The sequence below is a fragment of the Carya illinoinensis genome, chromosome 9, assembly GCF_018687715.1.
Source record: "Carya illinoinensis cultivar Pawnee chromosome 9, C.illinoinensisPawnee_v1, whole genome shotgun sequence".
Classification (NCBI taxonomy): Eukaryota; Viridiplantae; Streptophyta; class Magnoliopsida; order Fagales; family Juglandaceae; genus Carya; species Carya illinoinensis.
Genome location: NC_056760.1, coordinates 36,243,080 through 36,268,380, shown reverse-complemented (window position 1 = coordinate 36,268,380; position 25,301 = coordinate 36,243,080). Strand labels below are relative to the sequence as shown.

The window sequence follows — 25,301 nt, the reverse complement described above, 5'->3', positions numbered from 1 at the left end:
TCACCTTCTCTGAAAATTTTTAAGACTTCATCCCAATAGTCTTCAAGATACCACACTCGGCATTTAGCACCGCAAATCCACTTAACCACTAGCAGTGAGTCGGTTTCAACCTCCACCCCCATTAATCCTCTGTTCTTGACAGATCTTTAGTCTATATAGGATAGCCCTTAATTCAGCCGCGTTATTACTACCAACACCAAAGTCTACGGAGAAAGCAAAAATTAAATTATCGTTGGCATCTCGAAGGAGACCTCCTGTGCCTGAAGCACCTGGACTACTGCTTCCGTCTGTATTGAGCTTATATTTCCCCTGCTGAGGCTTTATCCACCTGACCACTTGTGCACGTTTTAACCTCACTAGTATTACATCAATGTTCAGACCCTTCAACATTTCTTTATCCTCATGTCATGCTTCCGAAACCTTGAGGAGTCCTTCATCAACCAGGCCATCCAAAGTCTAACCGCCTGCCACACTTCTTTGATTGAACCCATATTTTCTCCCATACATGCCCTGCATCTCCTCAGCCATAGTCTCCATGTAACAATGGAGGGGAGTACACCCCAGCTTACTCCTATTTGAGATGATCGAGATGCACGCCTAAACCATAGTAACATATTTTTCTTCCATGTTATTTCCTCTCGAAAAGGAATTCCCAAGTGATGAGCACACCTCCTCCATATTTGTTGAGCAAGGTCACCAGCATAGAGCACGTGATTAATGTCCTCATATCCACCTACGCGGCAACAGTTACATTTTGATACCACCGGGATCCCTATCCTTCTCAATCTATCATCCACACTAAGGCTATTGTTCCATGCTTTCCATACCATAATTGAGATTTTTTTTTTTTTTTTGGTAGAAATTCATGCCAAACCAAACCCACACTGACCATGGAGTTTCAGGGGACTTCACTCGCAGGCACTCCCAAGCATTTCGAACCATAAACATGCCATCTTTGGAAGGAGTCCATATGAGCAAATCACGCCCCTCTCAAGGATTTCCCAAGACTTCGAGTATCTCCTCCATTTTTTCCTCCCCCACTAGACGCTCTATAAGCTGCACGTCCCATTTATTGCCTATTTTACATTCACATATCTTGAGCTTAGGGGACTCTGTTTTTTCTAAAGCATCGGCCATGGGTCCATCTCCCATCCAAGAGTCCAACTAGAAGTTTATGCCATCCCCCATGCACTTTCCAGTGTGATTGCTCCAGAACATAAGGTACTTGCTTCATCACCATTACTTGGCGAAACTTGGTACGCAAGGGAAAAACCAAGTATGGAATAATCTTATGCAATTATCGAGGAAACTCTGAGGTCTCATGGGAATGGATAAACTCAACCTCCCCTATTTATGCATCCATTAGTAATAGTCATGTCCATTGTTGTCCTTGTATTTTGTTGTTTGGAGTCCTTTATCTTAGTTTGGGTACTTCTTGTGGGGTCCTAGTATGGATCCCGTTATCATGGTTTTCCTCTACCTAAAGTGAGGATTTATTGAATAAAATGGAGGTTCTGTCCAAAAAGAAAAAACAAAGCTATTGTAGCAACAAACAAAATATCATGTCCAATAAGAAGATTTGGAGGTAGCAAGCATTGGTCTAATATTTCATTTAATATCATGTTTTGAGATGATAATGATGATTATGATAATGAGGATAAGAGTTCTCCTTGATGCATTCCCATTAATACTTCTAGTGCCACCACTCCAAAGCTATATACATCACATTTTTTAGTAATTGTCATCGTGTAGGCAAACTCTCTAGAGGAAGTAAAAAAAGGATGAGAATTACAACTAAATACAGTCAATGTCTTTTAAAATGAGTGTTTGCAATTGTCTAGGATTACATACAAACAATAATGGTCAGTAGTATTTGTTGAGCCATTTGTTCAACATGGCTTCTCCTATTAATCTTGGAATTTATAGGTGACATTGAAAAGAACCGAATATATCTATATTTATTAATTTTATATAAACTATATGCTCTATATAACCTTCAAAGCATAAATTTTTACTCATATGAAGCCACACCCTCAAGTTCTCAACTACTCCACTATAAATATAGATTGGATTTATAAATTGAATATAATATATATAATTAAATTTATTATCTTTTTAGGAAGTAATATTATTAAATGAAAATGGCATATTATTTAAGTATCTTATTTCTATTTGAAATGTGATGTCATCACTCCAATTATATATAATTCAGTTAAGCTTATTAAATGAACAGTAATACATCTAATAAATTTGATAATTCTAATTTAACAGTAAAATATTGAATGAAGAATAATATTTAATCAAGTTAGTGATGATAATCTTTAGTTTTTAAAATAAAGTTTTTTAAAGAGAAACACTAAAAGACGTGACAACTTCATTATATCATATTCTGAAAAATAAACAAAGTTCACAAAAATGAATTACAGCGTCAATTATTTATTTTTTAATTTTTTTGTGTAGAGGATATAATTTAAATCTAAAAAATTTATATATTTGAAAAAAATAATTTAAATCATGAAACTTTGATTATAGGAAGCTATTATATATATTATTATATTATTGCTAATTGCGAGCTATACCTAGATGGTCTCATTATCCAGTCTCCAAATGTATTATTATTAAATAATATATGCGATTATGCTAAACATTTAAATGAAGAACAAATATATCTAATTAAATTTATAATTTAAGATTATTGAGATTTTAGATTATATTACATGTCTTTTTAGTTTTCTCAACTTAATATCCTTTTAGTTTAATTGGTGATAACGATTCATAAATTGTAAATTTGACAAAGAAAAAAATAGTAAAAAAATAATAATCTTAAAAAATGTTTAGATACATGATTAATAGAAGAATTATATTCAATATTCTTAATTAAATAATTTAAATGACATTGTTGGAGTAAAAATAACCAATTAACATGTTACCTAGGGCAATATAACCATAAGTGCCAGCAACCAATATTTGATTGGAGGAGTCAGGATCAAGGAGTTTAGCAGTTCCAAAGTCATAGATAAAAGTTTGGAACTCGGAGTTCAACAAAATGTTGTTTGATGATATATCTCTATGAACAATTGATGGGAAGCATTCATGATGCATGTTGTGACGCCCCCAACTCCCACGTATGGACATGTAGAAATCGAGGTGTCGGGGTGATGACAATACGGGTCACACATCCCATTGCTAAGTGCCAAGTGTGTGAGCAAGCGAAAGTGTACAACAAAAATAACGCAACGAAATAATAAAGTTAGTTGACTAAGTACTAGAATTTGTTTAAAATATAAATTCACTTAAACATAAACGTACTAATAAATATTACACTAGTCCATAAAATATAATGTAAATCAAATACATAATTAAAAGGTGGGAGAACACTTCCCAATACACAAACTAAAGCATCAAGTCACTCCTCCGGCGGAGTCGCCTCCTCGGGCTTAGCCTCTACATCTACAACAAAATCTACAGCACCAAATAACGGTACCGCAGGTAAGTAATCATCCAAATAAACACTGAGATAAAAATATATTCATACCAAACAAAATGTATGAATATGATATCATATACATGAGACTCCAAAAATTATCATTTCCTTGAAAACATAAAATCCATTAGTCCAATCACACCATTTTCCAAGAAAATGGCCCAATATCTATTATCAAAACCAATATCTAATTTTCTTAACCATATGCACCATGATCTCCCCTAAGGACCATCCGCACACCCTAACTCCCTTCGCCACACCATGGATAACAACCATGCGTGTGACTTCATAATGAGTGATGCCCAGTTCCGCACCCAGCGCGTTCGTAGCCAAGCATCCTTTAACTCTTGCCAGCAGAGGGGCCACAGAGTCGACACGAGAGCGTTACTATTCCGTCCGCTCCCGTTGTCGCCCACCGACAACTTAGGGGACGTCACTCAGTATATTGCGCTCCCAAGTGACCAGAGGAGCTCCATCGAAAAAATGCCCCATCTCGGCTTGGGGTCGTGATACACATGCACCCAAAAATTCACTTTTACAAGAAAACCCAATTGTCCATTCGTACCCATGAATATGCATGCACCATGCGGAAAAATCCCATTTTTATTTTACAACCATGATCATGAGTGCACCACGACAAGTCACAAAAATAATCCAGCAAATCCCAACATCAACCAAACCAACAAACAACTCCTTCTTCCATTCCAACCGACCCCCAAACTCTTCAGACTCACTCCGGCATAACAAACCAATCCACAAAAATATTTGTTAAAGCATAAATATATTTAAATCGCAAGAGTTGTTCGGAAAATATTTACAATGCTATAAAATATTTTTCGAAGGATCATGGATGTGCAAGAAGCAGCAGCAAGGCAACGTAACAGTACAAATCGCACTAAGGCCGTGGGTCACAAAAAACCCACTTTTGAATGTGGACAAATTACGACTTGGAATTGCTAGGAAACGGCTTAGAGGTGTTGGTGAAACTAACAGAAGTGGTGGTTGACCATGGGTGGCGGCACAAACGGCGGTTGAATTTTAAAATAGCAAGTTAAATAAAATAATTTAAATGCAGTGACTTTATAAAATAAAATAATAAAATTCAACAATAAACTGCTTTAAAATAAAAAGCACAATAAAATAAATAAAAGGCAAATAAAAACACTACAACTCAATATTAATAAAATAAAATAGTTAAAGCCCAACAATAAAATAATTCAAGGTAGAGAGTAATTTAAATGCAAAACAATAAATAATAACAAGAAAGCCTTTTAAAATAAATTGCACAACTTAAAATCATAAAATAAATCCAACGAATAACACATTAAATTTAAAACAAGAGAACTATTATTTATAATAATTTAAATAATAATTCAATAAAAAATACACGTAAAAACAGAGTATCACATCCTTCCCCCCTTAAAATAAAATTTCGTCCTCGAAATTTGTGAGGTTAAACATAAGTGCCAAGTAGAATACAAGATACAACTCGGAACACACTTGAGAAAACATACCCTTAACTATTCCCATACAAGCACGTGTAATGCTCTCCTAAATCCACTCCTATAGGTGATTCCATCATACCTGCACTAGTCTCCCAGTGGTATATCACTCCTACTACTCCTAAGGTGGTTATGTAATTCGAAATCTCCATTTTCCACAAAAACCTGAATACAACACCCAATGAATATTAATATCTTCATACGATAAACTGTACTAACCTTGGTCGACTCCAATACTAAAACCTCCAAACCTTCATTGTAAACTACACCTTGGTAACCTAATAGCCACTCCCAAAGTTAATTGTCCATAAACAAATTTGCACAACCAAATGATCATCTCCAATTACAAGCATCTTCTCAAAATTTCAAGTCACCACTAATTCCTCAAAATTAGCACAAAATTTGAACACCTAATTATTTCCAAGAATCACGCTTTTCGTGCGCACTCTGATAACTCGCCAAAATGCGAAAAGACTATGTCCTCATAAATTAACATCATTGAATACAAGCTAGCTCAACACCTATAAACAAGAAAATCCTTTTCCACATTTCGATAGAATATAATATACTTCCAAAAACCATGAATTATCACTCATTCCTCATTTGGCTCTCGCTGCCTTAATAAAAAATCGACATCCCACAAAATACATAAATGATCGTTGACAGAAATCAATACCAATCAACCTCAATATCCCAAAATGAAAACAAGTATCATCCTATCAAAATATAGTTGCCACATCTAAGATAAGGAACATAACCTAAAAGGCTCAAATCCATTCCCATTCCGACCAATCAACAAGAGCAACTATAAACTTCTATCAGACAATCTATACTTAAAAGCTCATTACCTAAATTCTAAATACCATCTAATCTAGCGGTGACTAAAGTTGCTAAACTCAATACGAACCACCATTTGAATTTACCAAAACATTATTGAAACCTTCTTGGTAACTCTCCCACCTGCTCCTACTCTCATAAGGTCTAGTATTAGCATGACTAATTCCTCAATAGTATATCACAATTAAACCTTAAAGCAAGCCATGTTGTTCCAATCTCTAATCCATCGTAACTATTGCACAACACTCTTGGATTCTAAATCCATATTACCTCATACATCCGTTTATGTTACCCACCGTTGATGCCTAATCTTCGACTTCCAAAATTTTATCATATACCACACAAGGTGACCCAACAATCTCTCTTTAAATTAAATAACAATGTCCATAACTCTCCCAACTTGACGCTTGATCTCCAAAGTAAAGCATACCCTCCTAAAATTTAAATTCCTATACGACCTCAATTCACAACTAATTCTTGAAGATAATCACATCAATTACTGCCCACCATCACTTCATTGGGTATCATGTTTCGACTGAACACTCCGATCGACTTGCCAAAAACCCCAAGCTAAGATCTCCTGAATTTAAGACTGTCGTATCGAATCCATTTCAATTCCTAACAAAACCACTTCTTTCAAATAAAAAAAAAAAAAATGAAACAAAGACCTGTACTCTCCAAAGCCCATACACACTCACCACCACTACGAATCGATTCCATACACACTTAGTTAAAACAAATAATCATTCAAATGTACAAGTGATCCATTACTACCATTTCCACCATCTGGACTTGTATCCTCCAATCAACAAGAATTATTCCTAAATCTACTCAACTTACATCCTTAAATCAGCAACTAGCTATCACTTAAAGTTTTGTACTGAAAATGACCTTAAACCTGCTAATAATCTGTTCCCAAAAGTTTCCGGATCATAACTCCTCAAATTCAATCGCATTCAATACCAACAAATAAACTATTGTCTCCAACACCTCGATGGATCTATTTCTTCCAAATAAATAAAAATCATTTCCTAAAATCTATTACTACAATCTCGAGCTAACAATAATCATTTTCTAAACTAGGTCAATATCTTCAATCCTCAGAGAAATACACGAACTAGATCATTACCTTCAATCCTCAAAGAAATACACTCTTGAAAATTTTTTATGTCAATAACTCACTCTGATCAACCCCATTTTAATGGTTACAAACTATTCAATCACCAAAATAGGTCACGCTAGGGCACAAAGTCTGTGGAACTAAAAACTCAAATCTTATTATAAATCAACTCTTCAACTCCATAGTTCTAAAACCTTAAATCGAATAAGAATCATCTTTCGGAATTTGTAAGATCAATGAACTACACCCCATAATAAAACAACCGACTCCCAAAGCTTTCAAAATCTAATACATCAATGTATAATAAATCATTTTCCGAAATACTCAAGACTTATGAACTTAGATCTAAAAACAATCACCCTTAAAGCTCATAGATTCCAAAGTCTCAAATGTTATCAAATTACTCATCAGAGTCGACAAGATCTAAAACATCTAATTTAAGTAATCCCTCAAATGCTTGTTGAACCTACCACCTTCAATCCCATAAACTTACTTCATAAAATCTATAGGGCCTCATACCTTAGGTGAACTTCTCATAAATCTATCATTGAGTTCGTTGAACTTACAACCTCCAATCCTAAGAACTCATTTAATAAATTCTACGGAATTCAAGACCTCAAGTACCCTAAACGATTTAAAGCTATTTCCCTCCTCAGTGCGACTTTAGTTCCTACACCACAAAGATTGCCTTAACCATGACGTTTCCTTCAAGCCTTGATATTATAAAACCAAATCACATCGATAAAATTCAAGCCTACTACACTAAATATTCATAACTACCAACGGCATTCTCGGTTGTACCATCTTCCTGCCATAGGGTCACCCTTAACCCAACTTTCAACTCTGAACAAAACAAACAAAATAAAACAAAACAAAATAAAAATCAAATTAAATTAAATCAAATCAAATCAATAAAATAAGATAATTTCAATTCAAATAAAATAAATTCAAATTTACTAAAATAATTTCAAATAAGATAAAATTGAATCAAATTAAATAAAAACAATTCAAATTAAATAAATAAAATAATTTCAAATCAAGCCTTTAAAATTTCTGGTACTCCACCTATGGGACATATGGTATTACCCAGAGCCGAACTGCTCTGATACCATCTGTGACGCCCCCAACTCCCATGTACGGACATTTGAAAATCGAGGCGTTGGGATGATGACAACACGGGTCACACATCCCCTCGCTAAGTGCCAAGTGTGTGCGCAAGCAAAAATGTACAACAAAAATAACGCAGCGAAATAATAAAATCAGTCGACTAAGTACCAAAATTTGTTTAAAATACAAATTCGTTTAAACATAAACGTACTAATAAATATTACACTAGTCCAGAAAAATGATGTAAATCAAATACATAATTAAAAGGTGGGAGAACACTTCCCATTACACAAACTAAAGCATCAAGTCAATCCTCCGGCGGAGCCGCCTCATCGAGCTTAGCCTCCACATCTACAACAAAATCTACGGCAGCAAATAACGATACCGCAGGTAAATAATCATCCAAATAAACACTGAGATAAAAATACATTCATGCTAAACAAAATGCATGAACATGATACCATATGCATGAGACTCCAAAAATGATCATTTCCTTGAAAAAGACTAATTTTCCACACACGCCAAAAATCTCATTTGGCCCAAAACATTTCATTTAAAATATTTCCTCGCCATTTTCCCAGAAAATGGCCCAACATAAATTTCATTAGTCCAATCATGCCATTTTCTAATATCCGTTATCAAAACCAATATCCAATTTTCTTAACCGTATGCACCATGGTCTCCTCTAGTGACCATCCGTACACCCTGGCTCCCTTCGTCACACCAGGGGTAACGACTATGTGTGTGACTTCGTAACAACGATGCCCAGTTCCGCACCGAGCACGTTCGTAGCTAAGCATCCTCTCGCCCCCGCCAGCAGAGGGGCCACAGAGTCGGCATGAGAGCGTACCATCCCGTCCGCTCCCATTGTCACCCAGCGACAACCCAGGGGATGTCACTCAGTATATTACACTCCCGAGTGATCAGAAGAGCTCCACCGAGATAATGCATCATCTCAGCTTGGGGTCGTGATACACACGCACCCAAAATTCCACTTTTACAAGAAAATCCAATTTTCCATTCGTACCCACGAATATGCATGCACCATGCAGAAAAATCCCATTTTTATTTTACAACCATGATCATGCATGCACCACGACAAGTCACAAAAATAATCCAGCAAATCCCAACATCAACCAAACCAACAAACAACTCATTCCTCCATTCCAACCGACTCCCAAACTCCTCGGACTCAGTCCGGCACAACAAACCAATCCACAAAAATATTTGTTAAAGCATAAATATATTTAAATCGCAAGAGTTGTTTAGAAAATACTTACAGCGTTATAAAATGTTTTCGAAGGATCACAGAGGTGCAAGAAGTAGCGGCAAGGCAACGTAACAGTGCAAATCGCACTAAGGCCGTGGGTCACAAAAAACCCACTTTTGAATGGGGACAAACTAAGACTTGGAATTGCTAAGAAAAGGCTTAGAGGTGCTGGTGAAACTAATGGAAGTGGTTGGCCGTGGGTGGCGGCACAAACTACGGTTGAAGGCCAAAAAGTCCAAAACGAAAAGTGGGTTGGCTGAGCTTCACTGGTGACAGATCGGAGCTGCGGTTGGGTGGGTTAGGTAGCTTGGAGGCCGGGGATGATGTGGTGAAGAAGTGGTGGCCAACAGTGGAGGTACAGCAGCGCGAGGAGCACAAAATCGTGCGGCTTGGAGAGGGACGTGTGGGCTAACGACGGCGAGGGAGGAGCTGAAAATGGGTGGGGGAGCTCATCGGCCGAAGGGAAAGAGAATGGGCTGGGCGATAATGGCCACGCTGGCACATGGCAACGCACAGGTGGGGATGAAGAAAAAGGACGGAAGAGAAACCCGTGGGTTTCGGGTTGGCTATCACGACGGAGGAAGGTTGTGGGGGGGGTGGAGACTGGTGCAGGGGAGGTCGCCAGCGTGAGTTGCACCGGTGGGTGGTGGTGTTACGGCTGGGTCACGGCGGCTAGAGTGGATTGGGTAGTGAGGGTCGCATGAAGAGAAGCAGGGGAGAGGGGCTGGTCGCACGGGAAAGCAGGGGAAAAGGAAGAAGAAAGAAAAGAAGAAAAAGAAAGAAGAAAAAGAAAAAGGAAAAAGAGGAAAAGAAAAATAAGATCCAGTCTTTACAACTAGGGGTCTCAAAACTGATCCAATGAAAATAAATTTTAAAATAGCAAGTTAAATAAAAATAATTTAAAGGAAGTGACTTTATAAAATAAAATAATAAAATTCAACAATAAACTACATTAAAATAAAAGGCACAATAAAATAAATAAAAGCCAAATAAAAACACTACAACTCAATATTAATAAAATAAAATAGTTAAAGCCCAACAATAAAATAATTCAAGTTAGAGAGTAATTTAAATGCAAAACAAAAAATAATAACAAGAAAGCTTTTTAAAATAAATTGCACAACTTAAAATCATAAAATAAATCTAACGAATAACACATTAAATTTAAAACAAGAGAACTATTATTTATAATAATTTAAATAATCATTCAATAAAAATACATGTAAAAACTGGGGTATCACAGATGTAAGATAAAGCGTATGCTCTGCCTTTGATGATGTTTAACCTCTTGCTCCAATCTAGTTCCATAGCTTCATCAACATTTCTTAGGACACAAAATAGGCATCCCCTTTCCATGTACTCATAAATTAAAAATTTGCATCATTTATGTACACAGAACCCATGCAGCTTTACAATATTTCGATGTCGGATTTCTGTTAACACCCTCACCTCATTCATAAAACTCCTATAGAAAACTGGATTCTCAACCTCTTTCTGATGAAGCTTCTTTAAGGCAACCACATTTCCACTTGGTACATTTGCTTTGTAAACGCTACCATAATCATCAGTTCCAATGCAATGTTTGATGTCAAAATCCTCAGTTGCTTCAATAATGTTTTCATATGCAATATGTCTGTCATAATTCCATACCGAGAATATGTTTCCATTTTTAGATTCACTTAACTCAAATTGATTTTCCTTGAGCACACAACGAGGCAAAAGAATACCCACAATAACAAGGAATGTGTGGAAAGTGGTGATGGGAGCAAAAATTTCTGTTTTGGTTATGATTGATTTTTTGCTTTTGGGACATGGAGGGAAAATCTTGAATTGACCGCATAAATCCTTGTTGCCAATTAATGTGTGGGAGGTATGATATAGACCATAACCGAATTTGACCCTTCAAAGAATTATATGACAAGGCGAGTGTATGTATACCAATGAGAGAAGAGGGAATGTTGCCCATAAGATTATTGTAGCTAAGATCCAAGGTACATAGAGGGGTAATAGTCCCAAGCGTGATAGGTATTTCTCCACTAATAAAATTCTTGCTAAGGTTAACATAACTCAAATTTTTAAGCATCCCTATTACGGGGTGGATGGATACATTGATTTTATTCCGAGAAAGGTCCAAATGTCTCAAATTAGTCAAATGATCAAGGGTGAAAGGGATTGGACCAATGAACATGTTCGAACTAATGCCTAAAATGACCAAATTCTTGAGCATCCCTATTTCGGGGGGGGGGGGGGGGATGAATCCATTGATTTTTATTTTTACTGAGGCCTAAATAATCCCAATTAGTTAAATTACCCAAAGTGGTAGGGATTGGACCAACGAGCATTTTCGAATGAAGGCCTAAATAGGTCAGCTTTTTTAGCATCCCTTTTTTGGGAGGAATTGATCCATTGATTTTATTTTGACTAAGGTCCAAATATTTCAAATTAATTAAATGACCAATTGTGGAAGGGATTGGACCAACAAGCATGTTCCAACCAAGGTTTAAATAGGTCAGGTTTTTTAGCATCCCTATTTCGGGGGGAATGAATCCATTGATTTGATTTTCACCAAGGTCCAAAGATTCCAAATTAGTTAAATGACCAATTGTGGAAGGGATTGCCGACAAGCATGTTCCAATCAAGTTTTAAATTGACTAAATTTGGAAAGAAAGAGAAGTTGAGTTTCAACTGAGCTCCCAAACCTTGAGTAGATCTATCGATGCTTGTGATGCTTCCACCAGCATTGCAAGTAATACCATACTAGTGGCAAGCACTTGAATTACTACTATTGGACGGCCACCACCCAATCTCCTGCAAAGCCTTGGCTTGTTTAAGTTGAAGGGCAGATGTTGATCCAGATGCAACAACAACAAGCTGATGAAGTGCATTATCCAAATACTTTCCGCATAAAAAGATCCAGATAGCCCATGCTACTATCGATATGGAAATGGAAGGGAAGGAGGCTGCCATTTTTATGAGTAATGACCAATTAGTACTATATATGTTCATGACGACTCTGGACATACAATTTTATATATAAGAAAAGATACTAAAGCTAGGCCGCTTGTAAAATAATTGAATGAATCATCCTGGAAATTTCCTTTTGAAAGCCAATACATTTATTAATTTCCTAGAGATCGACCCTCAATACTTGTGTATATTAATGCACGTGACAACTCATTGACTATATATATATATGTATATATATTCATGTATTAATTATATATATATAGGTCCCATGCATATGTATGATGTTGCAATCATAATGGCCCATTTGGGGAATTTCTCTTAATATCGTTTCAACACACTACTGAATTTAAAGTAAAAAAGACTTCTACATTGACCCGATGATGATCAATTACTAATTCGATTGACGTGGAGACTTTTCTTACCCAACCCTACGTTTGTAGACACAAATTTAGCTCGTTGGATGGATCTAAATTAGTTTCCAAATTTAACTCCATTTAAATTGATTAATATTATTTTGTTAATATTTTTGTGTCAATAATTTATTCATACAGCCAATAATAAAATTTAATTAGTTGAAAAGATTGAGCAAGAAATGAGCCTTATTGTTTGGTTTTTACTTTTTAGTTCTAATTGATCTTTTGCCGACGAGAAAAGACTTCCACATTGATCCTTTCAAAGACTTCGATGGATGTGGAGACTTTTCTCACTCAACCCTTTCGCTTCCTTTTGCTTTTTTTGAAGTACTGCTTTCAAATTTTATTTTATTTTTGTCTAAGCAATCACGCATTTTGTCTGATAAAAAGGAAGCATTGACCGTATCATTTGTTTTCACAACTCTTCTTAACTAATCTCATCTCATTTAATTATTATAACTTTTTTAAATTTCACATAAAATAAAAAAAAAACAAATCAATTTTTTTAAATCTTAAAACAAAAATAATATTAAAATATATATTCTAATAATTTTAAAATGCAAGTAGACGCAGATGTGGCAAAATCTAATGTGTTCTTTGTTTTTCTTTTCAACAATGATTTCAAAATGAGAAATGATGTATACAAACCCCTAATGAATTAAAGAAGAAGCACAGAATGTCAAGGAGAATATGAACCTTTCAGAAATGTATTTCGTATATATTGTTCTTCCACAATACAATGATGCTCATATAAGCGAGCTATTTATAGCCAACAGTACATACGTAAATCATAACAACCAATTACAAGATTAAATCTCCATTGTACACCTCATCATCTTTCTGTTATGCAAGTAATTCCAGAATATTCCTATAAGGAATGCAATCAATAAAATCCCAGCTGTGCATCAATCAGAGATATCAGCACATGATCACAGCAATACTGAGCCATATTCTCAGCAACCCTCTCTTGTCAAGTAGTGCATGATCATAGGAGTAAATCATGTGTATTTAAGTCTCACTAATTGTATATCTTTGTATAGAAATCTTTTCCTTTTATAGTCTTTCCATAGATAGATATCAGTTGTAACAGTGATATATATATGAATACAATCACAGCTTCTATCTCAACTCGTGAGATAGTATTTCTCAAAAATATTTACATGGTATCAAGAGCCTATACGGGTTGAAATAGAGCTGTGTGAATTTTTTCCATGGAGAATTCTGCATCTTCTCAGATTTCAACTTCCTTTGATCCCTACCCTTATCCTGTCTCCCAAAATGTGTCCAATTATGTTTCTCTTAAACTGACTTCCAGCAATTTTTTGCTTTGGAAAACTCAAATGCTGAACATCTTAGAAAGTTATGACCTTCAAGGGTTCATAACAGGTGACATTGAACCTCCACCTCAATGTCTAGAAGGTAACCCTTCTCAGCCTAACCCATTGTATTCAAAATGGCGCAGGTCTGATCGATTGGTTAAAGGTTGGCTTACAGCCACCTTATCTGAGGAAGTGTTAGGCATTGTTGTTGGCCTGCACACTGCCTCAGAAGTTTGGCATGCTCTAGTTCATGCTTTTGCACGTGTTTCCTCTGATAGAAGTCTTGCTCTTAAGCAAAGACTTACATCCATCACCAAAGGATCTGACTCCTTAAGTGAATATTTGAGAAAGTTCAAAACTGTATGTGATGAACTTGCTGCTATTGGCAAGCCTGTAGCCGAACATAAGAAGTCATGGTGGCTGCTTAATGGGCTTGGTAGAGAATTTGAAGTCTTTACTGCCACTATGCTCAGGCCTCCAGTACCTACCTACTCAGAAGTTGTAACTCTGTTGGAGAGTTACACAGACAGGTACAAACTTCATGTTACAATTCTTCTATGGTTTTTTATGGACAAAAGCAACCTAAGAACAAGAAACCCACTGCCACTTCTGGTTCTTTCACTTCAAAAGGCAGAGGTTTTGTTCAAGGGTCCTCTGCTGGCTCAAAATCAAATACCCCACAAACTCAGAATTCCAGCAACAACCCTCGTGCTTCCTCATCTAATCATAGATCTGCAAACAGACAAGAAATTACATGTCAGATCTGTAACAAAAGAAATCACACTGCCTTGAAGTGCTTTGAAAGGTTTAATCATTCTTTTACCCATGATAGTCTCCCTCAAAGTTTTGCAGCTATAAAAATGGAGGAACCTCATGAGAATACTTCCTGGCATCCTGACACTGGGGCTACTGATCACATGACAGCAAATGAAGGTATTCTTCATTCCCTCACTCCATACCAAGGCCATGATGGAATAATGGTAGGAAATGGAAAAGTTTTACCAATCACTCATGTTGGTCAGGCCATGGTTGGCTCTTCTAATTCTCAGCTTCTGTTAAATAATGTGTTAGTAGTTCCTGAAATCAAGAAGAACTTATTATCTGTTAGCAAGTTAACTACTGCTTATCCTCTACAATTTGAGTTTGATGGAACTGGTTTTGTGCTAAAGGACAGGGTAACTCAGAAGACAGTAGCAACAGGCAAGAATCAGAGGGGTCTATACATTTTTTATTCTCCTTCAAGTCATCAAAATAAAGAGAGTTTCTACTCCTCTAGATTTCAATCAACCAATAAGGAGCAATGGCATCAAAGGCTTGGGCATCCCAACTCAAGAATTTTAGACTTTCTTTGTAATAAAAAGTTCATTACTCTTGAGTCAAAACAAACTTCATCACAAATTTGTACAAGTTGTCAAATGGGAAAATCATGCAAGTTGCCTTTTAATTCCAGAAATCACACTGTTACTGCTCATTTTGATAAAGTTCATTGTGATTTATGGGGACCAGCTCCTACTCTTTCAAGGGAAAAGTATAAATTTTATGCCATTTTTGTTGATGAAGCTACAAACTTTACTTGGTTGATTCCTCTCAAGCACAAATCTGATCTGCACTCAGCATTTCTGCAGTTTCATATGTTTGTTAAGTGTCAATTTGATGCCAAAATTCGCATTTTTCAAACTGATGAAGGAGGGGAGTTTAATGATACAAAGTTACTTGCATATCTTCAGAACAATGGCATTATTCATCAATCTGCTTGTCCCAAAACCCCTGAACAGAATGGGAAAGCAGAAAGGAAGCATAGGAGTATCACCAATCTCGGGCTAACCATGATGTTTCATGCAAAACTGCCACCAAGGTTCTGGTTAGACTGTTTTTCTACTGCAGTTTTTTTGCTAAACAGATTGCCTACTCCTGTGCTTAATATGGACTCTCCATTCTTTAGACTTTATGCCAAAAATCCTGATTATAGCATGCTCAGAATCCTTGGGTCCAGATGTTTTCCCTATCTTGGAGAGTATAGGTCTAACAAACTTGAACCAAAGTCCTTGCCTTGTGTCTTTATTGGCTATAGCAACAAACACAAAGGCTATAGATGCCTTTATCCACCCACTGGTCGAATTTATACCTCAAGACATGTGGTTTTTGATGAGTCAATTTTGCCTTACTCTAAACCCACCATGCTCTATGAATCACCTACAATTGAGGGGGAAATTTCCACATTTACAGAATGGGAGGAGTCTGCAAAGCACTCTCAGGATTCTGCAATGCAACTCCTGCCCTCTGCTTATGCTACTCCTTCTTTATCCTTAAATCAACTTGGAAATAATTCTTCACCCTCTCCTGTTACTCCCACTACCTTCCCACAAACAGATTACTTGCCTCATCCATCCTCAAATGACTCTGTTCAGCCTGCTGCCCAGCCTACTCCAACTCCACACCCTATGCAAACCAGGGCTAGATGTGGCATCCATAAGCCTAACCCTCGTTATGCAAACCTTCATCACCTTGTTCCTATACCTACAGAACCAAAGTCTATCAAATCTGCATTGAAACATCCTGGTTGGTCTGCTGCAATGGAGGAGGAACTCGATGCTCTTGCCAAAAACAATACTTGGACTTTGGTTCCAAAACCTGATGGTATGAACATAATAGGCTGTAAGTGGGTCTATAAAGCTAAGCTCAAGGCTGACAGTACTTTTGAGAGACTTAAAGCAAGACTAGTTGCCAAAGGGTTCAGTCAAGTAGATGGGGTGGATTTCTCAGAAACTTTTTCCCCAGTTGTTAAACCTGCAAGTATTAGAACTGTCCTAACTCTTGCCACTGTTAAACACTGGGAACTTCACCAACTAGATGTTAAAAATGCCTTTTTACATGGTTTTCTTAACACACCTGTTTATATGCAACAACCACCTGGTTTTGAAGATCCAAAGTATCCACAGCATGTGTGCAAGCTCAACCGTGCCTTGTATGGTCTCAAACAAGCTCCTAGAGCTTGGTTTAACAGGTTGAGTGACTTTCTTTTGCAGCTTGGTTTCTTCTCAAGTTCAGCAGACCCAAGCCTTTTTATTTGTCACTCAAACCATGGAGTTCTTATCCTTCTCCTCTATGTGGATGACATGGTGGTCACAGGAGATAATCCACAGAGAATTCAGTGGCTAATATCTCAACTGAGCACTCAATTCTCTATCAAAGATCTGGGTTTTCTACATCATTTCTTAGAGATTGAAGTTCACAAGGTTGGTACTGATCTCTTCCTAAATCAGCATAGGTATATCATGGACTTGCTCACTCGAGCCAACATGCATGAATGCAAGCCTTTAGCAACACCTATGCCAACAACAGGCCAACATATTTCAGCTTCAGACCAATTATTTCCTGATCCCACATTCTATAGGAGTCTTGTTGGTGGACTGTAGTACCTCACCTTCACCAGACCAGACTTATCATTTAGTGTGAACTATGTCTGTCAGTTCCTACAAGCTCCTACTGTGGCTCATTTCCAGCTTGTCAAAAGGATCCTTAGGTACTTGCAAGGCACAGTTGAACTTGGCCTCCGCATCACCTCAGACAGCAGCCTTGATCTATATGGGTTCTCAGATGCTGATTGGGCTGGTTGCCCCACCACAAGGAGATCCACCTCAGGCTATTGCACTTTTCTTGGTAGCAATTGCATCTCTTGGAGTGCTAAAAAGCAACCAATAGTTGCAAGGTCCAGTGCAGAGGCTGAATATAGGGCCATGGCTTCCACAACAGCAGAATTAACTTGGATTTCAACACTACTTCGAGACCTTGGGGTGCCTCTCTTCAAAACACCTATTCTCCATTGTGACAACATGAGTGCCTTATTTATGACTGTCAATCCAGTTCTACATGCTCGAACAAAGCACATAGAACTTGATTATCACTATGTAAGGAAAAGAGTGGCACTTGGATCCTTAGAAACCAAATTTGTCACCTCACTTGCTCAGCTTGCTGACTTGTTCACAAAACCATTACTCAAGACTCAGTTCAAGCAGCTGCGTACCAAACTTGGCCTTTGCTTTCTACCACAGCCAAGTTTGAGGGGGAATATAAGGAATGCAATCAATAAAATCCCAGCTGTGCATCAATCAGAGATATCAGCACATGATCATAGCAATACTGAGCCATATTCTCAGCAACCCTCTCTTGTCAAGTAGTGCATGATCATAGGAGTAAATCATGTGTATTTAAGTCTCACTAATTGTATATCTTTGTATAGAAATCTTTTCCCACTACAACAGAATGTGGCTTTTCCAGCCAAATTTTTTTCCAATGACAAATATTATGCCGGAAATAGTAGTGTGAAGCTCTACTGACATCCCATTTCTGGCATGTCAACAATGTATCAGAATATGCAAATAATTCTGGCATTTTTTAAACTGTCTCAATAAATAATATTAGTAATGTGTTATTGCGGCAAGAATTGGGTTTTCCGCGGCGAAAAACCTCTGCCACAGAATCAGTTCATGCCTTTTTGTCTACTCCCTCTCCTCTGCCTTTTATCTCCCGCGGAAAGCTTTTCACTCCCGCGAAGGCCAAAGTCCAGCAAACTTGACTATGCCCTAGCCTATCGTCCGGCCACCACCAACTTCACCGCCGGCTACTCACGGCAACCATCTATTTTGTCCATAAATCCTTCCATCCGAGAACTCCTCCCGGATCGATTTCTATCGACATCCGGATCCAGTTGCCCCACTCAAGCCCCCTTATTCGATGGAAAAAATTGAACCACCTGAGGCCAAACCAGATGTTCCCGGCCTCTCATCCAGTTGCTGAGTCTCACTAGTGAGGACGTAGTGGAGGGCATTAAGCAAAACCTATGCCCGAAAATCATTCAATAGATTGTCCATGACTCGGCTTCTGGGGCAAATCTAGGTAACAATTTCTTGTTATGTGAGTTCGTCTCCCCTGTTCCTCTCCCAATTTCGTGTTAAATTTGCCTAGATTTGCCTGGTGAACATTGCTACTTTTCTGTAAGATCAGTTTTCCCGGAATCCATTGTTGATGCCAAATTTTCATTTACTGTCCCCAAATGAAAAACAGAGTCTGAACCATCATTGGAAAAAATTTCTGAGATTTCCGATCACTTTGTAATTGGGGATATATAAATTATGAGAAAATTTGAGTTTTTTCATGCTCCATTCACATCATCATTATAACCTTTGAGTGCAATGTTTTCATTTGTGGTTTGAGATATGCTTTCATTCATGTGTACAACTACACCCACATCTTGCTAGGCTGTATTTAATTGACTTTGTTTTGCCTTTGGTACCCGATAGTTATAGGTTGGTATGTGATTAGTACCCTTCAACGCATTTGTCATGAGTACCTCTGATCTATTAATCTGCTTGCAAGTATTCCTCATTCGTGCTATGATTCCAACAATGAGGAATTGAGTTTCTCATATATAACTATTTTAAATATTTAGTTGCGTGTTTTTTTAGAGATTTAACCTGGACTGATATGTGTATATAGAATACATTTATCTCATGTCATCATTCCAACGAGCAGGCCACAACACCTCTGTTGGTTAAAAAGCTCCAAGGTCAGTCCTAAAGAATCAGAAGGTGAAACCTTAATTCCATATCTAAATTCTGTTTTAATTCCTTTAGAGATAGTACACGAAAATCTCTTGATGCATCGCTTTTGGATTAAAAATTTATTGCTTCTGCTTTGGATTTGCTGAACTTGTTGGTAGACATGGTTCGGTTTCATGCTCAATTGAAATTATTTTCTATTATGTTTTGGAACTCTACTAAATTTGAGGACAACTGTAGATACCCCTACTTCATATATATATATACTTATCTATACTAAGTGTTTGAATATGAAGTTACTCTTCAAAAAGCTAGGTGCATGTGTTTTGTCAATTACATACTGCTGGTTTATTTGTTATGCGAACTATTGTGTTTTAGAGGTTTTGGTCAAATGGGAACTTTAAACATCTTTGGGTTGCTGAATTTCCCTAAGTGTGGCAGGTTGGACTTAAGCCCTATAGATTTGACAAAATATTTCATTTAGCCCACTCTGGATCAGATACTACAATAACCTATTATTGTATAACTATATGATTATGCACTTACAGTTTAAGATATTAATACATTAATAGAAATATTAGACTAAAGTAGATGAACCTTGATGGACTGTGGGGATTTAATACATCCAGATATTATGTTGGGTTGGGATTTGCCTGGAATTTTTAGAGTTTTAACAATTTTGCCCTGTGTATCTATTGTTTTCTTGCATGTAGGCAGTTTAGTTGAATGAATTTGTTAAATGTTGGCTTTCCCCTACTTACTTTTATTGCTATTTTAAGTCTACTTTGGTTTGTACCCATTAACCAAATCACGTGAGAATAAGGATTTGTATTAAAGGGTTCCTTGATGACTACAGTTTATGAATCATAGCTTCACAAGTTTATTGGGCATCAACTACGTGACCTACTCAATCTTCACCTACTCAAGCATATTCAACACTGTCAGAAAATTGACCACTTTCCTTGGTTCACCGGAGTACCACATGAGACTCCCTGATATATATTATATTATGGTCCTTAATTTTCGGGAGGTAGGGACTTATGCTTAGTAGGTTTGGACATTTCGTAGCTAGAATATTATCGGTTTGGCCACTCAGAACCTAGTCCCTTTTCTGTTATTATAGATAAGTATAACATTTTTTCCTTAGTTATGCACAGACTATTCAGTAGGTTATGAGAATTATCCTCAAGATATATCTTCAGCTCTACTCCAACAGAATAACATTTCCTAACAGGCTGAGAATACAAGCTTCTCAATGGGAGGAATACACTAGTAATGTGTTAACTGGAATAGGTTAACATATGGTATTTGTCACCCAATCCCCTGTTCGTTTTTCAAACTATTTTCAATGTGACAACATGTTCCCAATTCCTTATGCTTCTTCAGTAATGTACTGAAGGACTCGTAAGACCTCAAATGCATGTTACCATTGAGGTCCTACCACTTCTCTCTCTCTCTCTCTCTCTCTCTCTCTCTCTCTCGGAATGTGTGTACCCTGCACAGCTGTGTATATGTCACACAGCTTCTCTATAAATGCATCCTATTGGTTTAATTATCATTTTCCTGATTACTGGATTTCTATTACCAATATACACTGCTTAGCTTTCACACTATCTTTTCTGACCTCATGTTTAGATGGACAAGGCGTGGATGAGTATTGAAGATAGATTTATGTCTAATGAGTATGCAATGGGGGTTAGCCATTTCATGAATATGGCTAAGGAGCATGCACAAGGGGGCATTGACATTAGGTGTCCGTGCCGTAGATGTCGTAACATGCTCTTCCAGCCAATAACCACAGTCGAGGAGCATTTATTTATTATAGGGATTGATCCTTCTTATAAGGATTGGATTTTTCACGGTGAAGAGGAAGTGTTGGATGTTAATTCTTCAGAAGAAGGTGATGATGCCAGCGGCAATGATGCCTATATTGATGATATGGATGAGCTGCTGGATGACATTCAGGCTGGAGCTTCTATGGATCAGTCCGGAGGTTCGCATATACCTGGTATTGATGGTGTCACACCTGGTGGTTCTTCAGCAACGTTTTCAGAATTGTTAGAAGATGCACGGAGTCCACTTTATCCATCATGCTCATCGTTTTCAAAGCTTTCTTTTATCGTAAAGTTGCTTCATATAAAGACTGTTGGTGGTTGGAGTGTTAAATCCTTTAACATGGTCATCAAGCTCCTGAAATCTGCATTTCCTGACGCTCTTCTCCCTGACTCATACAATGATGCATGCCGATTGGAACGTGGCCTGGGGTTTAATTACACAAAGATAGATGCTTGTTTGAATGATTGTGTCTTATTTTGGAAGGAACATTCTGATAAAGAGAAGTGCCCAAAATGCAACACTCCGAGATGGGTGTTAAGTAGTACTAAGCAAAAGAAAATTCCACACAAAGTGCTCAGACATTTCCCGTTGGTCCCAAGGCTGCAAAGACTATTTGTTTCTAATAAGACTGCCGGGGCAATGAGATGGCATTCTACTGAACGCGTCAACGATTATAATGTGATGAGGCACCCTGCAGATTCGAAGGTATGGAAAGATTTTGACGTGCAGTACCCTCAGTTTGCTTCAGATCCTCGTAATGTGAGAATTGGGTTAGCGAGTGATGGGTTTAATCCATTTAACAATATAGCTAAACCCTACAGTATATGGCCAGTGATTCTTGTAGCATATAACTTGCCCCCTTGGTTATGCATGAAAGATCCATACCTCATGCTTTCGTTGCTAATTCCTGGCCCAAAAGCACCAGGCAACGATATCGACGTGTATCTACGCCCTTTAATTGAAGAACTGAAGTTTCTATGGGAAGTGGGTGTCAATACATACGATGCATTTGCAGATCAATCGTTTCGATTACATGCAGCATTACTCTGGACCATTAATGACTTCCCAGCGTATGCTAATCTTTCTGGGTGGAGCACAAAGGGGAAATTGGCATGTCCTACGTGTAATGGTAGTACGGATTCATTGTGGCTGGTCCATGGGCGAAAGCACTGCTACATGGGTCATCGGCGGTGGTTGTTGCCAGGGCACAGGTGGAGATCTAAAAAAGCTGAATTTAATGGTAGTACTAACCATCGCCCAGCACTTATACATTTGTCGGGAGAGGCTATCTTGGAACAATTGAGAGAATTGCAAGATGTACAGTTTGGTAAGTTATCAAAAAAGAGGAAACGCACAGCCAATGAGTTGAATTGGACCAAAAAAAGTGTATTCTTTGAGTTGCCTTATTGGAAATCCTTGGAATTGAGACATAACCTAGATGTCATGCATATTGAGAAGAACATATGCGATAGCGTATTAGGAACTTTGATGGATATCGAGGGAAAAAGCAAGGACACAGCCAATGCCCGTCGGGATTTGGCCAACCTAGGCATACGGAAAGAATTACACTTACAGCAAGAGGGCGATAGTTGTTCAATGAGACTGGCGTGTTACATGCTAAATAAAAAAGAGAAGAGATCTTTCTGCGAGTGGTTAGCAAGTGTTAAGTTCCCTGATGGTTTTGCCGCGAACATCGCCCGATGTGTTAATGTACGTGAATCAAAGATCTTAGGCATGAAAAGTCATGATTCTCATATTTTCATGCAACGATTACTGCCAGTGGTGATTAGTGGCTACTTAACCAGTGATGTACGGCAAGCTTTGACTGAGTTAAGTTCATTCTTCAAGAAATTGTGTGCACGAGCATTAAACATTGATGTTCTGCACCGCCTACAAACTGATATCTCTCTTATTCTTTGCAAGTTGGAAATGATATTCCCACCTGCATTCTTCGATATAATGGTGCATCTTGCTATTCACTTGCCACAAGAGGCATTGCTTGCGGGACCTGTCCAGTATAGGTGGATGTATCCTTTTGAACGGTATCTAGGGAAGTTCAAGCGTTATGTAAAAAATATGGCAAGACCTGAAGGCTCAATTGCCGAGGCCTATATTCATGTTGAGTGCCTTACATTTTGTTCGATGTATCTCCATGACATTGAGACGACTTTTACTAGGGAAGAGCGAAATGTGGATGTCGGTCCAGACCATACACCGGGTAGTATGAGTGTATTTTTTCAAAAGGTGAGACCAATGGGTTCGTCCTCCACTGATAGATTGGATGATCAGCTATTAGCAAAAGCTGAGTGGTATGTACTTAACAATTGTCCTGAGATACAGCATTACCTAGAGTAAGTATGGCACGAGAACTTTCAACCAGATAATTTGTTGTATTTATCTTTTGAAACACATTGTAAACTAACTCTATCCAAATTTTCAATGTTCGTAGTCAGCACTATAACAAGATTAAAGAAGAGGACCCCAGCAATGTTGATCGTAGGCACCAGACCGAATTTGGGAAATGGTTCAAGAACCATGTAAGTTATGAATATATGTTGCTTGAACATAGATACATTTCCGCTCAATAAATATAGATGTAAGTTATTGCAGAGTGGTATTTTATTAACCTATTGCCTCTATGGTTGTTAATAGATTCGAGAATTGCGTATCTTGAATCCAGATGAAGTTACAGATGAACTTTATGCTCTTGCTTGTGGACCAGATCCTTGGGTGGGATCATATAGTGGATGCATCATGAATGGAATTCGGTTTCACACAAAAGACCGTGAACAACATCGACGCAGCCAAAATAGTGGGGTGGTTGTTGCTGGGGTACATCAGTCGATGCCGGTTGATTTCTATGGTGTGTTGAAAGAGATCCTTGAATTACGCTACATGGGGTGGCATCTTGTGTACTTGTTTAAATGTGACTGGTGGGATGTTGGTGATCATAGACGCGGCATACGTGTAGGGGACCACCTTACAAGTGTGAATACATCAAGAAAGTGGTATCAGGATGAGCCTTTCGCCCTTGCATCTCAGTGCTCACAAGTATTTTATTTAAAAGATGATAGTATGGTGGGGAATTGGCAAGTGGTACAAAAGATAACCAATAGGAATGTCTATGACATTCCACCCGTCCAAACTGCATTGGATGATGGTGAGGACTCCTCTGAAGGTGATGCATTTCAAGAGGAAGAAGCTAGTACTGAAGATTTTCCGATCAATGAAAGTGATACTGGCTTGGGAAACACATTGCATCGGGAGGATGAAGAAGTAATTGTTGTTAATGAGGCAACTACGCTACCTCGTTCTACTCCCGACAATGCCGACCAAACTTTTATTGAAGATGATGTGGATGGTGACGACTATGGCGATCATCCCAATACTGACCATTATGAGTCTGAGAATGAGGACGACTCCCAATCGAATTCTGAAACAGATTCTGAATAATGTTTGGCATAATTGCATGTACTTGTGAATTTCCCTATATATTTACTAATGTGGTGATGTAGAGTTACTTTTGAACTCGATTTATTATAGTAATTTGTACTGATCAGTAGGTAATTACTGGTTATGAGCGAAATGTAGGGGTAGAACAAGTATTTATGATTATATGAACAAGTAGGTTCTAACATAGCTAAACTCTTCAGTACATAACAGCATTACTGCATGCTCTCAGGTTTTGATCCATGTTTTAAGCATGTATAAATAGGTTTTAATTAAGACCAAAAACCCATCCTGATTATTGACCAAAATAGGGATTTGCTCTGTTGTTGCTGTTGTATTTAATGACAACTGAAGTTTCAGACATGGTAAGACGACTTCACTTTATCATTTGCTATCTAAGAAGCTATGAATATTCAATACCAATGGATTGCTATTGGA

The 25,301-nt window shown here is 37.7% G+C and overlaps 1 protein-coding gene and 1 pseudogene across 1 annotated transcript; one reads left to right on the top strand and one right to left on the bottom strand.

Moving 5' to 3' along the window:
- Positions 1 to 105: 105 nt before the first annotated feature.
- Positions 106 to 12,076, bottom strand: LOC122277053 (annotated as a pseudogene).
- A 9,136-nt stretch (positions 12,077 to 21,212) lies between these two features.
- LOC122277052 lies at positions 21,213 to 24,866 on the top strand. Its single transcript, XM_043086933.1, has 3 exons — positions 21,213 to 23,722; positions 23,863 to 23,950; positions 24,066 to 24,866. The coding sequence occupies exons 1-3, from the start codon at positions 21,213 to 21,215 to the stop codon at positions 24,864 to 24,866; spliced, it is 3,399 nt and encodes a 1,132-aa protein (XP_042942867.1).
- The last annotated feature ends 435 nt before the right edge of the window (positions 24,867 to 25,301 follow it).

Bases quoted from the DNA above. Each gene is read 5' to 3' on its own strand.
- LOC122277052 (XM_043086933.1), top strand. From the start codon at position 21,213: ATGGACAAGGCGTGGATGAGTATTGAAGATAGATTTATGTCTAATGAG. The intron at 23,723-23,862 runs GTATGTACTTAA...CAATGTTCGTAG, and splicing joins CTATTAGCAAAAGCTGAGTG to TCAGCACTATAACAAGATTA. The intron at 23,951-24,065 runs GTAAGTTATGAA...GGTTGTTAATAG, and splicing joins GGAAATGGTTCAAGAACCAT to ATTCGAGAATTGCGTATCTT.